The sequence below is a fragment of the Ptiloglossa arizonensis genome, chromosome 7, assembly GCF_051014685.1.
Source record: "Ptiloglossa arizonensis isolate GNS036 chromosome 7, iyPtiAriz1_principal, whole genome shotgun sequence".
Taxonomy (NCBI): Eukaryota; Metazoa; Arthropoda; class Insecta; order Hymenoptera; family Colletidae; genus Ptiloglossa; species Ptiloglossa arizonensis.
In genome coordinates this window covers 6,071,065-6,094,865 of record NC_135054.1, presented here as the reverse complement: position 1 = coordinate 6,094,865, position 23,801 = coordinate 6,071,065, and the positions used below count along the sequence as shown (strand labels likewise).

The window sequence follows — 23,801 nt, the reverse complement described above, 5'->3', positions numbered from 1 at the left end:
ACAATGTTCCTCGTCGAGCTCTACTATTGTAATTTGTAAATAACGTCGTCTTAATTGCATCTGTATTAACATTTCAAAAATATTATCGTTCCTTAGAAGTGAATTTACAAAATTTATTTTCACAAGGTAACGATTATCGGTAGAAAAGAAAATTTAATTTATTTCTAAACACTATTTATAAAGATCCCACTAGACAATTTAACGATTCGTTTCATTTACTTTACTTATAACTCGAATCCTAAGGTAATGTTTATCTTTAATTACACAGCTGTAGTCTACCACAGAAAGTATATTTCTAAATCGTATGTTTACATGTAATACGAAATGACATTACGCAGTTCATGTACAATGATACATTTACAAAAATCATTCGTTGTATTACAGCCTTTTAACTATACATTAATTTTTAAGTCATACTAATTTAACGATTTTTAAAGAAGGCACAAAATACAAATTAGTATACATTTTTTTCTCGAGTTTCATCAATTTTTTTAGTGACTGAACGCTGTTCAATAGTAAAACTTTTCTTTATTATGAAAATGAACGTTTTACACATAGCTGGTACTTAATATACGGTATAATACCGTAGGTACAGTGAAAATTATACTAAATGACACAAGTAACAACATTTTTAATGAAGAATAAAATGAAAAATTGTATGAACAAAAATAAAACAAGAATTACTTTTCTTAAAAACACATACTGCTTGTACGTTTCAGACTGGTTCAACTTTTTCTACTATGGTTTTTACAATAAGTGAACATTATTACTAGAAGAGAGATTATGTTTTACATCAAAAATTTTCCGATGCCGAAATATATTTCATTTTACCTTTACAAGAGTAAAAGCTTATCGTGTTTCAAAGATTCCAGTCTCATAATTTTCAGTACACTATGGAATAAACTGCAACATCTGCATTTATAAGTTCAAGTCGATTAAATAATAAAGTCCACTAATTATATTTCGTAAGTAACATCAACTTTCACAACGTTAGTAGAAATGTTTATGGAACACTATAGTTCCTAAAGTATTCTTACACAGGGTGGAGAATTTAAAAGAAAATTATTGACTTGAATAAATCCATTGTACTAGAATTTATAGAAAAACATCAAAAGTGTGCTCAGTTTAAAAAGAGAAATATATCGCTCCTGAGTTTTTAAAAACATTGGTAAGGTTTCTTTTATCACGTTTACTGCCACGCGGCCCGTATGCGGGTGACACGTAAGTTTATATTTCTAAACTTTTACATGTTATTACCGTTACGAGTAACGCTATACAGTACCAAATACGCGATTTCCATGGCGTCTCCATGGCGAAACATGGAATACTGGCGTGGCAATAAATGAATTAAATAGAACCATATGCTCTTGATACTTGACTTAAGGAAAACTCAACACGTCCACGAATCATTTATACTGTGTACTATTTGTCAGTACGTTCGTATTCGAGTGTACGCAGCAAATAGGAACGTATTCCTTCCAGTTGTACTTCGTGAATTTCGATAAAAATAGTAGAAAAATTACAGAAATATTCTCTTAGTATGTAACGAAGATTCAATGAAGTATGGTTCACACGCAAAATACATTACGGGCATCATATGTGCCCCATAACGCAGTGAACGTATTAAAGACAAACGCAACGATTATGTAGTTATTTATCTACCGTTTACTTAAACATCACAAGATATTTAATATGACACGCATAAAAATATAAATACCTTGATAGTAATTGCGTATAAAGTGGCAATAAAGATACCGCGTACATGAACAGATTTTTCGTATCAAATATTTCATGATGCGTGTAAAGAGCAATAAATATACGTCACTGAATTTGTCTTTATTTTTTCTTTAGTTCAAGTATTAATAGAAATTTTGTATACAAAGATTTTATGAATGAGCTACCCATTGCCATACTTTTTTTAAAACTAAGCAACTGTCGATATAGTTACTTTTCCGTACACTCGTATGCAATAGACATATACAAGTATATATTTTTAAGTGCTCCACCCTGTATACTTACATTAATGTTATGAAGACTGAAAACTTTAAAAATTTAATCAAAAATATTTGGCGAAACAAATTTTTAGAATATAAATTTTCCAAAATTAAAAATTTACTCTAAAGATATTTATACACATTATCCATTACTGTAAGACAGTTAAGAGTATTTAATAACAAGAATGATTACGTATTTATTTTTACTTGTATCCATATTCGTAGAGTATTAGACATCTAGATGCGAGTAAAAATTTTAAACGTTAAATATTGAAAGTAGAAGAAATTTTTGAAATAAAAACTACCTAATACTTGCATGTGTTACGCATCATTTCGGAACAACAGTTATGCTATTTTCGAATAGCAAATTTTAAGAAAACAGCGTTAGTAACACGCAATAATTTAAAAAAGAGACAAAGTTAAACACCATCGATTTAGTAAGGGAACAAAAGAGAAACTTTAACGCTATAAACAGTTTGATACATCCAAGTCCTTAAATACTCCAACTTTCAAAATATTTAGTATTCGCTTACTGTACCAAGGATTCTGCAGCCTTGAACAAGCCATGCTACAACGCATCGCTTGTCAAATAATTGCAGCGTAGCGTACACTAAAATTTGTCTTTATTTCGGACCTATATTATTACTTTCCCTTTCTGAATGCCAATTGCGTGGTGAAAATTTGTCTTTTCTTTAATTCTCATTACCTATATTAAATTATATCAATATTTGTTTTATTTATATATCTATATATATATCTATATATATCCATATATCTGTGTGTGTGTGCATATATATACATACACACACACACACATATATATGTATATATATATCACGCCAGTCTCGCCATCAATTTAGTAACATAGGTACACTTTGTCAACAATCACTCTGCTGCTTTCGCATCTGCTTTGCCTACATAGCTTGAAATGTCCTTGAATGATTCACTAAATTATGCTGGCTTTTGCGAACCCTTCTTTCCAATCAACGATTTGTGGATATGTGGAATAACACCTATAAGGAAATAAAATAACATGAAAACTAAAATACCATAACCAGATAAACAAAACGCAATAAATTATATTTTATATCGTAGCACATCTTCCGTATTTGTTGTAACTGTATTATACACATACACATGTTAATAAAATTCTCGTGGTTAAGTATATTATTGCTCAAATCATTAATCTCTTGTTGCCACTCTATGCTTTCTCATACTGGCATTGGTAAGAAATACAATCCTATGCAACTTGTTGCTTACACTCACCATATGCCCATATAAACATCAATGCAATAAAGTAGATTACGTATTTTATTAACTCAAAAACATGTCACTCTACAATGTAGTAATACCAGATAATTTGACAAAATTTTCAGTAAATAACAATAATAATTATCAAAGAGATAATTATCAGAGAAAAATATTTTCGAAAGTATCATACAACAGATTGCAAAATCACAATATATTGCAAAATGAAACTTAAAATAAGATTCGTTAAATGCTCCTATACAACAGTTTAGATGCTTATATGCTCGTAAATGCCACAATTGAATTGTCTTTATGTGTCTACCAGCAGCAAGAGATTAATGACTTCAGGTTTTATAGTATTTGTATAATTTCAATTATTATACATCAAATTCAAATGCTAATCGTTAATAAAAAGATATAATTGATTTGATTTGACGTAATAGAAAGTTTATACAATTCTCAATATATGTAAAATATTGAAAAAAATGTAGATATTTTCAGAATTTTATGAAAATTCAACATAGACCATTATTTAACATACCTCCTCCTGCAATAGTTGCTTTAATAAGACTATCTAATTCTTCATCACCACGAATAGCAAGCTGAAGATGCCTTGGTGTAATACGTTTGACCTTCAAATCTTTTGATGCATTCCCTGCCAGTTCGAGTACCTGAATTGAATAAAATGTTTTATTGTACATGTATTTTAACATTATATATATATAGTAATATTAACGCGAAAAGCTCTAAAATATCATTTATAGATATATATAAGTACCATGATATTAAACAATACTAAACATGAAAATTTATAACTGTAGATAGAAATATATTTCATTTGATAAAATTTACGTTTTTTTTGTCAATATATAAATACTTTTCAGAAACAAAAACTCAGAATAAATAACTTAGGGCAACATCTGTCAATAATTAATATTTGTACCATATGTCTGTGTGATTGTATTTTGTTAGTCTATATGAAAATAATAAATAAATAAATATATACATAGTATGTTTATATATATATAACATAAAAAATGGTTTAAAAATAAAAAAACATGTTGCACCTTATTCGTCTACGGTTGACGAAAAGGCGGGAAACGTCGGCCATGATACTTGGCGTTAGTGATTCCGCCATTAGTCGCTAGTGATGCCAACGCATATAGTTCTGGTTACAACGACTGATCTTCCTATTGTGCGTATTTGCCCTTGTTCCGCCACCACCCCTTACTCTCACTCTCTCACTCTCTATTTTATCAACACTTTTTTCTTTCTCACACACACATTCTCACTCACCTCAGCAGTGAGGTATTCCAAGATAGCTGCACTGTATACTGCCGCCGTAGCACCGACTCGACCATGACTTGTGGTTCTGTTTTTCAAATGCCTATGAATTCTACCAACAGGAAACTGGAAAATAATAAAACAAACGTGATACGTCTGATATACGTAAAATTGATTATATCGAAAGGTAATATTGGTTTCATGGCAAGGTAAATATTTACAGGTTAGAACGCATCAATATAATATCTGTTCAAATAACATAAGGTCACACGCGTCAGCAGCTTTTCATGCAAGAAATATCGAACGAAGAGCAATGACACGATTTTTCGTAATACTCTATATTTACAGTATTTTTCCGACTACGATTTTTTGTACAATTATGTTGTATCCGATTGTCCCGGAAAAAAACAAACCTCATTCGCACATGGAACAGCATACGTAACTCGGTCCCCTTTTAACGCTACGGATATCGAGCGGTATACGATGATTCGACTTTCTCGAGCTTTCCAGCTTTAGTTGGTGGTTTCGTCATTCAATAGTGCACGCCCTATATTTCATTTATTTATGATTAAAACAACAATCGATTCTCTCATATTGTTATAAATTATAAGACTCCGAAGATGATTTTCATTGAATCCGCTGATACTTTAAATGTACGAAAAAATTATTTTACGAAGTGTTATCATTATGTTTGCATCTGTTATCGTTTACATTGAAATAAACACATGCGTAATGACACATTAAAAATTTAATAAATTATACAAAGAAACTGTTTCATTAATTGAATGTTTAAACAAATCACAAAACATTATACAATATACATAAATAAACAGTGCATATATTGTTTTCGGTAAAGTTTCAATGACAGGTAAACATAACTGAATACAAAAGTAACACTACACAAGAAACTAAGTTATATTTTCTGTCACTTTAAATTGTCCTAATGCAATTGACATAATACAATAAAAATGTAAACAATTATCAGAACAACAATTCAAGCTAAACATTTTTTCATCAATTGTAGAACAAAGTATTTTAATTTAAAACAATAATAGCTGAATTGAAAGATATGAGGAGGGGGGCGTACAACAGACTCAACCGTCTCGTTTGAAAACTTCCGAACTTAGACGTAAACCACCATAACTTTAATTCAAAAAATAATATATTTCCCTGAAATTTTCTCCAACTTTTCATCGCGGTATACATGTATTAAAGTTAAACGAATCTAATTCACGCTTTTTATTTGCTTAAAATTTAATACACCTTCGTAAAAATGAATTGTTGATTAGTTATCTAAAAACACCCCGATTTTTCGCGCCAACCATGATGATTTAACCTGTTTACCTTTAAAACCTATTAAAATAAACATATACGCGTGCATTATCAAAAAATAATAATGATACAACTATATTCTACGCGTTTGAATTAGTTAAGCAGTAAGTAATAAACTCACCTGCAAGCCGGCCCTCGCCGAACGAGAGACCGCTTTCGCCTTCGCTTTACCAGAGTCCTTGCCCGCCTTTCCGCCAGCCTGTTCGGAAACAAAAATCACGGTTAATTTGCAAGATACGGCCACAAAACTTTGCCAGTAGACAGTACGGACATCGTAGAAGACGGTGATGCAGTTACGAGACACGGATGGCTAAAGGATCCGCTGAAAACTTGCGGATACTCACCATTATGCGACAAGAGCCTTTGCGGTTCACTACACGACAGACTTACGAGGAGCACAGACGACGCCGTCTAAGCCCGGTCCCGCCAAATACGCTTGGCGCTGTCGGCGTGTCCCGCGGTCGTCCCACGTGACTAAAATACACCAATTACAGAAGCTCGATGAAATGCCTCTTCGCCATCTATCGGTTTTGATTCGATATTACAACTTCGGTGAAAAGCAACCTCTATCTCATATCGCTTAAACATTGCATCGTGTACCCTGGGTAATTTTCCATGCTACCTAAAGTAACTGTATTATTATTCACGTCGTCTGTCTACCGTTTATTTCCAGCTTATCAAACGCATCGTAAGGTTTTTCATAACTTTACATATAACAATAGCTTATTCCACATTTTTTGTTGAACATACACATGTACACGATGTTTAATACATTTTTTTTTTTAATAAGATGCGGTTTATGTCAGAGCTCGAGTGTATTTTAATAAGTGCAAATTTAATAGAGACGAAAGAAGAAAGCAATCTGCTTATCGAATGGCATCGGAATTTCTTTTCATCCTGTGTTTTGCTGGTAGTTGTACGACTAGTAATGCTAAAACAATGTATATTTTAAGCGAATAATATTTACGACTTTAATTACATTTTTACTTGATAAAACGAATATAATTTTTTAATAGAGATAATAATACGCACGATTACTTAATTGTACTTTGCACGCAATAATATATCACGTAATGATGTTACTTTTTAAAGAACACGTTATAATACTAATGAATTATTGCCGGTGAATTTCAAAATAATCGACTGTTTCTTTTTTTCCCACGTTCCTATTAATCGAAATAGGAAATGAAGTAACACTGTAACAGTATATATATTATATATACTATATTTTATTGTTATATATATATATATATATATATATATGTAACAATAAAATTGCTTAAAGTATTTTATGAACGTATTAACATACAGTACTGTTTGTTAAATAACAGTGATATTAAATAAATTCTTCATGAAAACGTAAGAAAGAATAATGCAAATATTTAAACCTCCATTATCCAGGAAATGATAAAGAAAGTTATTTCTGTAATACGAAAAATATATATATGTTATATATATTATTAGAATCGAATTCAACAGTTGATATTGCGAAGCATGATAATTGATTAGCATTGTGCAGATGAATGAAAGTGTATCACTCTTTATTGATAAAAAGGCAGTCACATAATAAATTTATACAAAAGGTGTATACATATGTATATATAGAGAAAATACGTACGTTGTTGCTACGGGGATAATATTAAGATTATAGTATAAGGAAAGAAAACGAGCAGGTATGTCATGTTTCTATTAGAACCATTATATGGCAAACAGTTGGCAGCTTATTAAAAAGATATTATGGAATTATCGCGTGTAGTCTCTAACGTACACATCTCTATATTATTAGAGAGCGCTGTCTAAAACAGCGGTTGGCACGGCCATGATGGGTTGTAATATCGACGAGTCTGTGCGCAGACATGCGCGTTGTTCACTGTGCAACGGTTTACTTGCAATTTTTCCCGCCATTTTTCTCATTCCTCGCCCTTTCGTCTGCACTGTACAGCGTGTGTTTACTCTCTCGCTTTCTTCTCTCTTTCGTTCGTTTATCTAGCCGCATCCACTACCGCATGTCGTTTGAAATTGTCGTAGTTGTTATTGGTCGAAGTTCGTTGCTTCGGCGAGTTCGTCACACTTCTCATCCAAATCGTCCTATGATTGTTGAAATCAATATTATTTCATATCTGCTTTAACGTGATACATTTTGAATATATGGATGAATAATATTATATTTATAGAATTGTGAAGCAGCTACGAACATATATATATATATATTTTAACTTTGCAGTTAGTAACAATGATACCTTGAACACGTTGAAGAGTAAAATTTTGATTCAATGTACTTTATCCGAATCAGAATATTCGGAACAATTTTTGGAGAATACACAAATTTTTCATAAATTTTGTACCGATAAGTAAATGAAAATCATTTCGGGTAAAGTAGGACTTAAACGGAACAGTAAAATTAAAGAAAAATGTGTTTATGCTCTAGAAGGACTGATCGAGAAATTCACAAATTTTCACGAAACAGAGAAATTACAATATTCGGAATTTGAAAGAAACGTTCAATAAACTTGAAATGCATTTAAAAAAAGTGAAGGCAGGTGCACAGAATCCGTAGAAAAATGTATTTCGCAGCGAGTAGTTTGCTTTTATCGTACGGGAAATAGTATTTTTTGATTGAAAATTGTCGAGTGAAGATTTTTTAATCACTTTCGAAGTGGAAAGAACGAAAGAATTCTAATTTCGTTTGTTTTTTAAATTTGTCGACTGTTTTGAAACGTAAATTACTTAGAGTCAAAATTAAACATTTTGCGGTTTATGTATTTTCTTACAATCAAAATAGTGCATCGAATTTGGCTCCAAATTTTCTGATTCAAAGTACTTTCAGTCCTAACTCGGACCATATTTACTATTGAGTAAAGAATTTTTGTATGTAATTTCTATAAATATTTTAACAATCTAATCTCGCAAACTTGAAATCGTATATCTACTACTACGGTATCTATTACCGTAGATACGATTTTTAAAAATGAAATTAAATAACGTTTCGACACACAATTCTCGTAGCGTCTATTTCGACTTCGGAGAGTCGTTGACAACCAACAAATTGTAGAAAAAAATGAGTTTTATCGTGCTTAGCAGAAAAAAGAACACGGAACCTTGCGCTTTTGTCCGAAAATATCGACTCGTTCGTAAGTATTTAAAATTATATTATTCATCTGTAAGCATCGAGAATAGTTACCTCGTCGAGTTGCAAGCATTTACCCCATTCGATAAGGGTAATTTTATGGTCGTTGTTAATATCGCACGAGTCGAGGAATGGTGCGATGCAGTGCTCGAGAGCCATCAAGGGTGCTTTAATAGGGAAAAGTTCGTGCCTAGAGACAGCCCTGTCGTGAGGGTGACCATCTAAATCGCACCATTTCCAAATGGCAGCGTTGGTCCAACGTAACGTGTGATTTGTTTCCGCTTCGCGTTGCATTTTCAAGTAGTGTGACGGCAATTCTTGACGATCGGCCAGGTCTCTCATAATGTTAAAAAGCCAATCGCGCATACGCCTTGGGAAGTCAGCCATGTCTTCCTCTTTGCACATCTACGAGCAAGATAAACGTACAATAAAATTTCAGCAATGTTACTTTCTAAAAGTATGTGTACTTAAAGAGGCATTACGGTCTAGAATTTCAACAAAAATTGATTTTCTTTTTATTTTATTTTCATACAGTGTTTGACTTTCATAATATGCAAAACCATTTGCTTCGATCCGTGAAAATGCCGATAACACAGAGGTTTGAATGTACGTTTCTACTACGTGTGAAATTGGTAAGAGAAACTTTAAATAGTTTTTTTTTTAAATTAGATTCTATAAAATCTCAAGATCTAGTTGACCAATTCACTTCATATCTGGAGAGAATCTTCAATAGGTATGCCTTTATCACAGGAACAAGGAATTTTTAAAAATATCCAGTTCTACTACTTCTTTTAACGTGTTAAACACAAAATAAAGCTGAAGAATATAAATTCAGGATTTAGAGTTTCGTCATTTTTTTGTTTATCGATATTTTGACTTCTCCCTAGTTCCTGCTATAACTACATCCTTCCTAACGAAGATACTTTCCCACCCTCTGTTTCCGATTAGCGGATTGGCTGGAATCGTGGAAACCAATGCAGCGTCTGTTTTAGAAGAGCCATTAAACAAGAAGTTATAACTCCACCAATCTTTAATATTTCTGGACGAAAAAAATACTATATGTACTTGTAACTGTAAGATGGGTAAACGTATCTAGAAAATTTCGTTACGAAATAGCCTGCCATTAAAAAAAAATCATAAAAGAAACCGAAAAATGACTGTCTAGACAGCAATACTCTCTTAATTGTTCCACAATTCAAATTTTGATTATAAAGTCAATAGCGTTCTTGTTCGGTGCACGCTCTTTTTTTATTTTAACTACATCCCATAATAGATACTCGTTGTTATATACAGAGCATCTCGCAACGAGCGATACAACCAAGAAGAACGCATCATATTGAAGAAAATTAATTTTGAAACCGCTTGTATCTGTCGTGTATGTCTCTAATGCGTACAACTAATAATTTGTAACCAGAAATACTACCTTTTATAATTAGTTCAGTACATTTAGTACGATAAGAGAATTTGGAGAAAGCCACGAGGTTAAGAGTTCTTAGCGAAGCGCGCGCGTAGGCTACTTATTTTCAAAATCAATTTTCTTCGTAACAAAATCTCATGTAAAAAAAAATATTCCTCCAGATGTTTGCACCTGGAATCAGGTTTCTGACAATTACACCGGTCATTGCGACCCGTCCTGTATAATTTTGTAATACTGTTCATGAAATTTGTGTATTGGAAAAAAAAACCGTCCACTTTTAGCAATCTACCTTTATATGGGAATAACTGCTATAAGAAGAATTTTAAGATTTGTTGCTTTACAACAAAGGATGCGGGAGGAAGTCTACTATGAGTCTGTATACGTCATGTTTAAGAAACGGATAAAAAATTACACCGAAATCAACATTCAAACTACATAACGCGCTTGTAATCAGATAGATAATTAGCTTATCTTAAATTATGTTTAAGTTTATTTGAAAAAAATGCACCACAACACGGTTTTCTAATCGTTAAGTGCAAAAAGCATCTATGTTAATAACGCAGGTGGAACATATACCTACATACGTGCATACATAAACTTCATATTTCGTAATTTATAACCATCTTATTCCTTTACAATTTAAATTATTCAATTTATTTCCACGCAATGTGCCTACGTGTACCGCGTCTTCTAGATTGCTTCGCAACCATTATGTAAGTTTGTTGGTTTCCTTTCCCTCTTAATTAACTTTGCTCGCATTATGTTCTCTGTACTACTCTTCTAATTTGTATTTTACGTTCAGGGGTGTATCGCAACGATTATACAAATTTTTATCAATTCTAAAGATTGTTTCGAAATCGGTGAATATTTGATTCAATGTTCGTTAAATCCTCTAAGGAGTCTACTCCTCTAATTATCTACTTTATATTGAAATGGTTTCCAGCGAAATATTTCTGTATATAATATAGAAAAGGTAAGATGTACTTTCGGTTGCGAATAAAGTATTCCATTCTATCGCTCGGTGATAACTAAAAGAGGTCGTCACCAACGAAGCTCGTCAAATTTTACGAGAAACGTAGCCAATTATACGGTATACGATGCCAGCGCGAACACCATGAATTTGTTATTTCGATATTATAGCTCGGATCATTAACGAAATTGTGGTGAATACTTACAGGCATCTGTCGGCATTCGCCATAGTATTCTATGTGAACGTGTTTATAGTCGGGTCCCATGCACCTGATGTCATCGGTGTCGCAGAAACAACGAGCTTGGTAAACATGGCAGTCGCTACCAAACGTTTCGTTGTAATTGGTGCAAACCTTTCGTCTACGGTCGCTTTCTTCGTCGCATACTTCCACGCAAATGCATTCGGCAGTGTCATCGTCAACGGCCTGAAATTATTGTACTTCTCGGAACGAATTCTCTCATTTCGAATGAAACGCGCCGAGTGAGCGTTACGTCGAAAGAGGCCATTTGCGTTCTCGCGCAACGAATCCAAGGACTCGAGCGAGAGGAACGATCTATAACGATTTACATATACGAGCTCTCCGGAAAGTTCGCACCGATTTTTGGCCGATAGTATCAAGACGGAACGACAGAGGAGAATCGACGCGGATGCATATTCTAAAAGATGATATTTCAGGCATCTTTAGGGAAAATTTTTGTAAGTTTTCTACACTTTTCAATATGAAAGGAAAAGCTTTTACTGGAAAAGCAAAAGTGCCACACAAACAGCAACAAGATACGTCCTGTTTATGGCGAAGGTGCTAGAGCTGAAAGAACTGTACAGAGGTGGTTCGCTAGGTTTAAAGTTGGTGATCTCGACCTCGATAATCAAGAACGTCCGAGTGGACGCTCCCCCATTGATAAAGATCGGATCAAATCACTGATCGAGAATAGTCCACGTTATACGACACGTGAATTAACAGAAATGTTACAAATATCAAAAACCACCATCCGCGAAACATTTTGCGAAGCTTGGATACGTACACCATTTTGATGTACAGGTTTCTCACAATTTAATGGAAAAAAATCTGACGATCCTTATTTCCATTCGCAACTCGCTCTTTGAACGCGACGAGGAGGCTCAATTTTTGAAGCAAGTAGTCACGAGAGGTGAAAAATGGATTATTTGTAATAATGTTGAACGAAAAAGATCCTGGTGAAAGCGAACGAGACAACCTTTAGCGACCCCAAAAGCTGGTCTTCGCACGAAGAAAGTCGTGCTTTGTATCTGACGAAACTGAAAAGGAATTCTATATTATGAGCTTCTACCGAACAACCAGACGATAAATTCGGAAAAGTGTAGCTGACAATTTGACGAGTTAAAGATAGCGATTGAACAAAAGCGTTCAGAGCTAGCGAATCGGAAAGGAGTCACGTTTCATCGGGACAATGCGCGACTCGTGCGTCTTTCATTACTCGACGAAAGTTGTTGGAACTTGTTTAGAACGTCCTGCCCCACTCGCCGTATTTACCAGACATTCTACCTTCAGATTTTCACTTATTTAGGTCTTTAAAAAATCTCCTCAATGGCAAACATTTTGGTCGATGCAAAGAATCACATTAAAAAGCTTTTCGCCGAAGGACGGTGTCTTCAAGTTGCACGAAAGATGGAGAAAGCTCGTGAAACAAAATGGCAACTGTATAATTCGATAAATGTATACCGAAGTAGAAATGTGTTGTGTTTGAATGGTTTTTTTTTTTTTTAAATCAGCACGAACATTCCGGAGAATAACTAGATTTTGGAATCGGCATCGTTTCACGATAAATCGGGCTATTCAGTCGTTTCGAACCTTGCAAACTCGTCCTGCGCCACAGTGTTTATCCATGCACGGGTCCATACGGAGCAAACTCTGACGCTTCGATCCAACCTCGTTTCTGCCATCTTCGCCGGTGACCTCAGCGTCCTCCGCTGTCTCCTCGGCCATTTCGTCAGTCTCGAGCATGTGCATGACCTCATCTTGAACGCTGGCTTCCGTTGTCGTGGTTGTACGACGACGTAGTTTTCTTCGTCGCTAAAAATCGATAATCGCAACAGCCTTTACAGAGCAGTACCGTGTACATACCTTTCGAATAAGCGTTACTCGTCGCCGATGGTATCGGTTCGTGCAAATTAAACTGCGCCGTAATCCTAATGGAAAGAAAACGGCGCGGTGGTGTACCGAATTATCGGTGTTTACCAAGTAACAATGTTCAACGCTGCGATACGTGCACATATATGTATGTACACGTGTATTTACTGTCTGGTTAGCCTACCTGTTGTGCCGAAACGTCCATCAAAAGGGTCAGCAACAGCAACCCGAATAAAAGGAGCTGCAGTTTCGTCCGCATTGCGATTTCTGTGACAGATAAAATCTGATTTTAACACTGGATTTACCAACCGGTAAAAATTTCAAAAGTTAATTACGTATGTTTATTGGTTAATGTTAGTCCTTCTCGTACAATGTTTCCCTTCTTTGTCATACGATGTACAATTTGTTTGTCTTTCTTCTTTTATGTATACATTTTCGATAAAGGGCTTCGGTTCATTTGTAAATAAATAAATGAATGAATAATAATAATAATAATAATAATAATAATAATAATAATAAAATGACTGTTTTCAACTGATTACACAAAGAAATTTACTCCAAAAGGCGTTACAACTTTTTCTATTTTATACACATAAACAATTACACGAGTTTCTCTTCTCCTTCGGAATCATCGATTTTCCCGAGACACGTGCGAGGCACGTCTTAATGTACCGGAATCTTTCGGTAGTTTTAACTTCAAACCACGGCGGCGCGTGTTTTTTTCATCCTAGACGCAAGAGCATGAGCGGACGCGTTGGCGTTATCTTAGCAGATGTCCAGTTATGCGCGTCGACATTTTATAAACTTCCTCCGCGACGGGAGTTTGTTATTTCAACGCGATTCAACTGGGTCGTTCAATTGGAGATCGTTTGCCGCGAACGATTCGTACTCGTCGCGGTTTAATTTTAAAAATACAGTACAGTAACGTAACCGTGCACGAACGACCGATTCCGTTTGGGTCAACGTGACCAGCGATAAATCTCGGAGACCTTAATAGGAGCAACGAAGCGATAACCCAGATACTTGGAAATCACAATTCTTTACGAACGTTCGTAACAACTCGAACGCGTACACCGAGCACGCAATTCGCTTCCCTGGTACCCTAACCGTGCGTAAGTACTTCTTACGACAAATGCGGGATGATAATATCTATTTATACGTTGCCTTTACCGCTTTCAATTAACGAACAGAAACGAAGGCCACCGTTGAACTCATCAACGGAACGTGAACGCCCACGCGTGATTCGAAGGATGCCTTGTTTCCAATTGTCATGAATTTCGAGTGACATTTTCCAGCAACGAGTACGCTCCGATGCGTTACGACGTAAAGAACAATTTGTGCAATGTTTTATGTATTCGCAAACCGTAACTGAAACTTTGGCAACTATTAACCTTCGAAAGAGAATCCTAACGGATAAGCGATCGTCATTTTTCTTAATCGTTCGTCAGAAAGCACATACGATATGTGTGCACGTACAGCGAGTTTAAGAACCTTTGCCTCGTATTCTGTACACGTAGACGATTCTCGCAGTGTAAGCGTTCGTTTTCGAGATAATGGCAAGTATTCGAATTAAATATTTTTATTACGCTCTTTGGAAATATTCTAACAACTTTGTGTCGATTACGAGCCAATTTTCTCTTCGGAATGAAATATTTTCCATGTATAAATTTATTTTGCACAAAATATCGTAACGCTCGGCCAAATGTATATATATTAAACGGCGACAAGCGTTTGACGTAGACGCGGGCTGACGTAATAGAAATAGTCATTTCGTTTTGCTCCGTTTAAATGTCGCAACACGATTTCGATCGCGAGATCAAATCGTTCGTTTATCCGTGCAATAAGTCGAAGAACCTCTTCGTGGCTCTCGTCTATAAATACAGTGAAAAGTAAACACCGTGCTGTCACAATATTCGATCATTGAGAGATAAAAATTAGTTAAGGAATTAGATAAGCCCGACGTATAAGAATAATAACGACATTGTACGAAGAATATTACGACACACGAAATACGATTTGATTTCCACGAAAGGAACAACTTGATAAATGGATTTAGAGACCAGAGAGTATTGTACAAGAAGATGGCCACTTTACGATCGATTAATATTTTCGGCGAGACGAGTTGTCGATGAAAATGTAAACGACTCGGTTTAAAATAATCACCATGGGTTTCGTAGCATTTTTGTTAAATGTGTATAATTACGTAAATTTCAAAGACCTTTGAAAAGCTATCTCAGCGATAGAGCATCTCGAAACAGAGCATCTTTCCTCGATAATTTACAAAATTGGAACGTAGACCCCTAACTTTTTGCGACCAACTTGCTAAATATATCTTGTTTGGGGTTTATACGTAAAGGCTTCATTGGTTTTGATTACATTCGTAGCCTGAAATTACTGCGGAACGTTAAGCAGAGACCTTCAACTACGCCATCATTACACAATTCGCGTCAGTCACCGTTTTACATTTTCATTGAGTTGTAAAAAAATCTTCGCAAATTGTGTTCTTAAAAAACGGAGCACGCTTCGTCGCGTACGTATTCGAGAATGTTTTTCCAAGAAAACTAAAAATGAAAAAAGTAAGAGCACGAATTTATAAAATAACCAAATTGACGAAAACTCGCAGAAATTGAATATCTGAAATAAAATTACATGTAGTTTTTTGCGCAGCCGATGGTAAAAACGTACATAACAAAGCAAAACTTTGTAACAAAGTTACACACAGAGTATAGTGGGACATATTCCGACACAAACATTAACAAGTTCCTCTTACAAAAAGGAATTAGTTAACTTTCTTTCTTTATTCTTTTCTTTATCGATGTTTTACTCAAAGACGGTGTTTCTATCGACCAAGTCATCGAATAAACATTTATCGTCGTTAAGATTCAAATTCGTGGTTTATTTATACAAAAATGGAGACTCGTATGCGAGTCGATTCACGAACATCGTCTACGTTGTTACTAACATTTCCACCTACATTGTTGGAGTGAACTACGCTTTCTAAATACCACAATAAGTGTCACATTAATTTTTAAACGTACAACGATATCTGTTTTACAATACGTTACGACGACGACAGATTTCCGCGAAATAATTTCACCGTGTTTTCCAACCAATTTTAAACATTGTCGAGCGTAGGAGGACTCCGACGAAACTCGAAACGTAACTAACGATTTCGACGATATACGAGTCTCTGCTTACTATTGTTTCTTTGTTCGCACGAAGTAACTAACGACGAAACGTTTCAACGAGATACTCGTTCCTCGAAGGTGCGTGTAACTCTAGAAGAGCGTGCGTTGCTTTTCACGGGGTTACTAAAGCGTCTCGATTTAAAATTCCCAAAGAGTTTGGAACGACGTGACACGTTTCCGCGTTGAGGAGAAATTGTTGTTCCAAAAAATGACGAACTCAAGGGGTTATTGCTATCTAGACCGCCATTTTTTCGGTTCTTTTACGATTTCTTTCTTTAATGGTACTTTGTAGCGAAATTTTACAGATATGTTTATCCATCTTACAAGCACATACAGTACTATACTATATATACAATATAGGAGAAAAGCGTGTACCGTATAAGAACTCTACCGACTTTATAATCAAAATTTGAATTGTGGAACAATTAAGTGAGTATTGTCTAGACAGTCATTTTTCGGTTTCTTTTATAATTTTTTTTTAATGGCAGGCTATTTCGTAACGAAATTTTCTAGATACGTTTATCCATCTTACAGTTACAAGTACATATAGAATTTGTTTCGTCCAGAAATATTAAAGATTGGTGGAGTTATAACTTCTTGTTTAATGGCTCTTCTGAAACAGATGCTGCATTGGTTTCCACGATTCCAGCCGATCCGCTAATCGGAAACAGAGGGTGGGAAAGTATCTTCGTTAGGAAGGATATAGTTACAGCAGGAACTAGGGAGAAGTCGAAATATCGATAAACAAAAAAATGACGAAACTTTAAATTCTGAATTTATATTCTTCAGCTTTCTTTTGTATTCAACACGTTAAAAGAAGTAGTAAAACTCGATAGTTTAAAAAATACCTGTTCCTGTGCTAAAAGCATACCTATTGAAGATTCTCTCCAAGTATGAAGTGAATTGGTCAGCTGGATCTTGAAATATCGTGGAAGCCAATTAAAAAAAAAGAAAAGCAACGGTTTGAGAAAAACGCATTTAAAGTTTCTCTTGTCAATTTCACACGTAGCAGGAACGTACATTCGAGCCTCTGTTATCGGCATTTTCACGAATCGAAGCAAACGGTTTTGCACACGTATCATCGAAGTCGAACACTTTAAGAAAATGAAAGAAAAAAAGAAAAGAAAGAAATTAATCCTTTTGAAATTCTAGACAGCAATACCCCGTTAACGTCGCGATCGTTCGAAGAAATTTTCCATCGTTCCGGTATGTCCGTCGAGCTGACACAGGATCGTTGTCGGAGCAACGCGTCGCGTCGGTTCCAAGTACTATGTCCCGGCGTACCACACACCGAACGGCAATGAGTACAGTTTACGGGGCGCGGACGGCCCTGTTTTTATCGTTCCTACGATCGGCGCCCACGAGATCGCATAATCGTCGTCGCGTAAAATTTCAAGAACCGGCGTCGTTCCGCTACGCGTTCCGAGAGACGATTCGCGAACGTGAATCGCCGAGTTTCACGCCGCCACGGTCCACTATCGTAGGCGCGGTATCTCGGTGGTGATACGCGGCGAGCATCTGGCTCGTTCACGAGATATCTATGTATACCTTCGCGACGAGGACGACACGAAGGGTGTTGCGCGACGTGGATCCCGGCTTCTGCGTAATCGTTGCAATTCGTTCAAGGTGCGCTCGATTACTGTTCACGGATATTAACGTTGAAACTTTTTACCGCTGATCTTTGCGAAAGTAATCCGAGTATCGCGTGTCGCGACACTACGAGAATTCGAGCAGTCGCGATCGAAAATCTTACTTAACAAATTTTGTCACCTTTAACGAACTGGAATTCAAAATATTTTTCGCAAGAATTATTTATTAATATTATTATTATTACTATTATTACTATTATTATTATTATTACTACTACTACTATTATTATTATTATTACTACTATTACTACTACTACTATTATTATTATTATTATTACTACTATTATTACTACTACTACTACTACTATTATTATTATTATTACTACTATTACTACTACTATTATTATTATTATTATTATTACTACTACTATTATTATTATTATTATTATTTATAAACGAACTATCGCTTTATCAAAAGTGTATATATAAAATAAAATGAAAATAATGTATACGTAAAATAAATGGTTCGCGTAAAATAAGAAAAACAAACAAATTATGCAATATACAACAAAAAAGGGACGTGGACATAGACACATTGTACGAGAAGGATTAACATTGATCAATTAACATGTGTAATTGGCTTTTGAAATTGTGTAAAAATTCGCAGAAAAAATGTATACTAAGAGATAATATCTCTTCATAGAGATATCTGTAAAGAGTATTAGAGTTAGTAATAATATGATTCAATGGATTCTTTAATCCATATGTAGATTCGAAAGCTGTAGACGGAAACTTGCTCTAGATCTTAGCACACGTTGCAGTAATGTAGAAATTGATTTGCACAAGAAGAAGCAATCAATGTAATTATTAATTAAATTGAAAATAGAAATATGGTCAGCTATTATTCTACGTGCAGACCACGTATACAAGTTGGTCATATTTATTACTTTAGAGTAATCGTGATGAATAATTGACATTCGATGTACGCATAAAACTGTAGAAATTTATGTTGTACTTTCTCGAGTATGACTTCGTGATTAAAACTTTTCGGGGGCAATAATAATAATGATAAAATAGTTCTGAAATATTTTAATAAATACTGTAGATAAATACAGTGGATTCTCTTTTTTTGTCATTCCTGCTAGATTTAAGTTTTCAATTGTTCCGTGTTATGCATTCTCGTGACTAATCTTTCTTTCTTTTTTCTTTACACCTTAAAGGGTTCATCCCGTAAATAATTAATAATATTATCGAACGCGTTCGGTGTAGAGCTGTTATTAACTTAATCTTGAAAACGATCTAAAGGAAAAGAAAGAAATAATAATAAAAAAGTGGATTTCAATGTTTTCGAAGAATACGATATGTATGATTGTTTTATCAAAATATTTTTCTGGTAGGTAGAAACGAATATAAAGCGATTCCTGTTGTGCACGATCTGGCGAATTTAACGAATATCGATAAATTTGTTTTAAAGCCGAAACAACCTTTCCAACAATTTTGACGGAAATTTTCCAACTTTGCATCGAAACTAACGCTCCATGCTTTTTCAATTAATATAATAATTAATATACCGATCTATTTTCGCGCAAAATGTTTCGATAAATTGATTCACCGATAGAAAGAAATGCTAAATATACGAAGCTTGTTGTTCCACAGGCGATCGGAATATCATTCACTCGAACGATAAAACGAAAAATTTCGATAGTTTAATATCTTACGATTGAACGATCGTGAATTAATGAACGTGCAACGAACTTGGATTTGAAACTGAAACCTATGCAATCTACTGTTACGATACGAGCGTGTACAGAGGCCAAACTTAGATTAGAGTTTGAAACAATGATTCCAAAAATGTACAACGAGTATGTATTATTTTTAATAAGGTCAGGGCATCCGAAACATATTGCAAGAATATTAGGTGAATGAACGTTGCTCGTAGATTGCGTTTTGTATTTTATCGACACCTCCTCGATCACAGAATCTCAATTCCATCGAACTACTAGAAGGTGGTAACTTGAAAATGTCGTATCGCGTCGAAGTTGCATTAAATTCAATCCGGTTGAGAAGAAAATTATCGATTTCTTTCTCAAGATCCGTTTATCGTTTACAAAAATTGCGCAACGTTCGAATAAATTCGAGTATTGCTGTGAAATAGGTTAAATGGATTTTAATGGGACAGTGTATCGCGTAAATTCGCGATAAAGATTCGTACAATGTCTCGTAGATTACAGCAAGTTGTTCAACGAGTAGTAATGCGTTGTGTGGTAAAATGGCTGCTAAATATTCGTAACGAATGTTTCTTTTTCTCGTTTAAACTAAAAATTCTATTTTCACGAAGAATCGTAAAATAAATATCCTTTTTCGCTCAGTTTGATTAATTTCAATATATCGAGATAAAATCGGCGAAATTCTGGGTCACGCAAACAATCCAACCAGTTATTGGTTATCGATACATTTGTACTAGGCGATGTTTAATAATAATCGAACAAATTTCCTAGAACGCTTGAATTCTGGACAGAAGTTTCGATTACAATTATTGGTACGTATGTATTATCTAACGATAACCTATACAACTCGACGAAGATAATCTATGCAAGGTCGAAATAAATAAATTAACCAATAGTTCGATTTTCATGCGTCTGTTCACGTTCGATGCGAACGAAACGATAATATTTATTAATGTAAAACGATCCGAACTGCAACTTCCTCGAGTGTAATTCGCTTTTTAAACGTTATTGCGTAAGAATACATACGAAACGACATCGAATACGTACTCAGATAGCAATAATTATTTTTCGTTGAGAGGATGTTCAATTTCCGCTCTAAAGAGGACAGCTTCCGAGGAATACGCGACAAGATAAGTTAGTTGTGACACAACGCCCACTATTGAATGCTTTTACCGAGCGTATTCGCATTCCCGTTCATTGTAGATCCAATAAAGTACATTTATTAATTAATTGAAGAAACGAATTTGTGGCTTCGGCTTTGGTAACTTCCTCGTCGGTAATCTTAACTGAACGATCAGTAAGATGATCTTCCGCGTGGTGACCGAATAACCACGCGACGACGCCTTCCGATGAAAATTTTCTAAATAGTTCAATTGTTCGCGTGCAATTCGTTAACTGGTTCTCCGTTCACCCTCCAAATTGTTCGTTTCGATTGAACGAAACTCGAAACGTGCGAATTTATGAAATAAATTTGCAGAGCGTACGTGAAAAGTAATCGAAAAAAATGAGGAAAAGAGGTAAAGACGAAATTGAGTTAGTGAAATTGAAGTACACGCTGGTACGTCGTTCTTAATTGCGTGTAACGCGTATGTATGTCGGTAAAAACGCGAATGATTTGAACGAGAAATGGAATTTGCAAAATATTATTCACCGAATTGTTCGATTCTTTTGATCGGATTAGTTACACCGAATAAATTTCCTCGAAGATGGATTCCACGGAGTAATATTTCACCGACCGGTGCAAAGCTCACGAGAACGAATTCGTACGTGTTCAATGTATCGATGCGCCGTTTAAAATTATGGAAAATTATTAGCTACGTAAAAACGTACATATATATTTTCTATTTCATTTTAAACGTCGCGTAAACTCGCACCGCTTACCGAGATCGTTGGCTCGACCGTACGAGTTATTAATATTAATTTCTTTCGGAAACGGTATCGCTTAACATTAACCACGCGAGAACTTTTTGCGTGAAATTAACGCCTATCGGGCAGAGATAGGTATACCGCGTAGAGAATTCTAAAAATAGAAAACTTTCGAGAGAATGTATTCCGATATTGTATTTGTCTCGTTAAACGGACAAAAGTCGGTGGAAACGTGGGAAGAAACCTCACCTGCCCAGTGAACTTAACGATGTCAATAACGAAACATTGTTCTCGTTCGAGAATAAAATCCGGACGAATGTATTTCTATCCGTCGTCGAGGAACGAAAACGAAAAACGAAAATATTTACTATTCCCTCTTAGGATCGTCGTGGTGGTTTCTTTAAAAAAAAAGAAGAAAAAAGAAAAGAAAAGGATGAAAACGGGATTGCGCGCGATACCGAGCGTGCAAGCCCCGGAGTTCACGGCGAGTTATTTTCGAAAGGGCGTTTAATCGTGACGGTTACCATATGCATATGCCCATACGGTGCTCGCGCGAAGGCGCACACCTGTCCACGGTGCAGTTACGTACCTCGAGCCGATTCTCTTTTGGCGATTCGTCCCCTCCCCTGGTTTTTGGCCTCTCGAGATCGTCCTTTCTCCGGACGTTTTCGGGAACGCTCAAAAGAGCCCTCCAAATCGGTTGCTGGACCGGTACTGACTGAGCGCAGCGCTGAGCGTACCCGCTCCGTGCTCGCTGAGAGCAACCAGAGATGATCTCATCGTTTTTCTTTCGTCCAACACCCCGTTTGATCTTTCTGCCATATGCACTGGTTCTCGATCCTCTTGTCGCTTCACCAGCGAGACCCCGCGATCAATTACGCAACGCGGGTACGCGTACACGCGCCTTCGACGTTCTTTTTCGATTAACACGTTGACACATCGAGGACCGCGTGCTCGCGAGGGCACTTGGCCATGGGTGCCCCGCACCATTCGACAACAATAAATGCGCGAATATTTTCGAATTTCTGTCGTTTCGAGTACTTGACATCAAATTTTCCAACACTTTCTACAAAATTAGCGAATCTTTCATCGAAAGGTTGCAACGTTCACGCACCGATCACGGTACTCGTCCATGGATGCTCTGATAAGCGTACAGCCTGAATTCTCGCGTATTTTTTGAATTATTTGATATGCGATTAAGAAGATTGAAAAGAACGCGTAGCGTTCAACGTGTGATATATTTTATCAAAAATCAATGAGCGAGTAATTTTTAGTAACCTTTCGCTAAAACTTTTAGTAGCCTTTCTTCAATGCGACGTGCTTGAAAACAATCTCTCCGATGAAGAGGTGCTAGGTAAAATTTACAAATACATCGTGTGTCGTCCCTTCGTTTCTTTGCGGTACATGCGCGGCATTTTCTCTTTGGATACTTTTATTTTTTAGCGTTAACATATTGTTCTACGTACTTCCACTGGATCGCCGTAAGGAGCACATTTGGTATATGTAGACGTTCCAAGTTGTGCAATTTGAACTACATATATACGTCTTCTTCTTCGTCTGCTTCAGAATCGTCAGTTGCCCAATTTTTGGCCAATTGAAGTAAAAAATCATCTTCTTCGATTTTTTTTACGAAATACTGAATAATAGAACAAATATTCATCTGCTCTATCCATTCCCTTCGTCAAAGTATCATATTCGTCGATACAAGTAGGCTTTGTTTTTATAATACCATCTTAATATATTCTATCAGATGTGTTATGAATTGTCGTAATCGTATGTACTAGTCGAGCATCTTATGGTAGTTAAACTATTTTACAAGATACCGTATGAACTGAAAGTTTCCTCAACATCGACAGGAAAATATTTAAAAAACGAGCCAACGATCTCACAGAATCGTCCAGAAAAGCTAAATAATTCGCGTAGGTACCCATGGTGTCTTTAACTCGAGCACC

At 35.5% G+C, this 23,801-nt stretch overlaps 2 protein-coding genes across 2 annotated transcripts; both read right to left on the bottom strand.

Moving 5' to 3' along the window:
* Positions 1-277: 277 nt before the first annotated feature.
* On the bottom strand, positions 278-6,345 carry His2av (Histone H2A variant). The gene is made up of 5 exons (XM_076316420.1): positions 6,203-6,345; positions 5,980-6,057; positions 4,539-4,652; positions 3,784-3,913; positions 278-3,007 (listed from the first exon to the last, which is right to left on the bottom strand). The coding sequence occupies exons 1-5, from the start codon at positions 6,203-6,205 to the stop codon at positions 2,946-2,948; spliced, it is 387 nt and encodes a 128-aa protein (XP_076172535.1). The 5' UTR covers positions 6,206-6,345; the 3' UTR covers positions 278-2,945.
* A 1,037-nt stretch (positions 6,346-7,382) lies between these two features.
* Sparc (secreted protein, acidic, cysteine-rich) lies at positions 7,383-22,594 on the bottom strand. Its single transcript, XM_076316170.1, has 6 exons — positions 22,439-22,594; positions 13,664-13,746; positions 13,201-13,422; positions 11,578-11,796; positions 9,040-9,390; positions 7,383-7,946 (listed from the first exon to the last, which is right to left on the bottom strand). The coding sequence occupies exons 2-6, from the start codon at positions 13,736-13,738 to the stop codon at positions 7,890-7,892; spliced, it is 924 nt and encodes a 307-aa protein (XP_076172285.1). The 5' UTR covers positions 13,739-13,746; positions 22,439-22,594; the 3' UTR covers positions 7,383-7,889.
* Between the last annotated feature and the right edge of the window lie 1,207 nt (positions 22,595-23,801).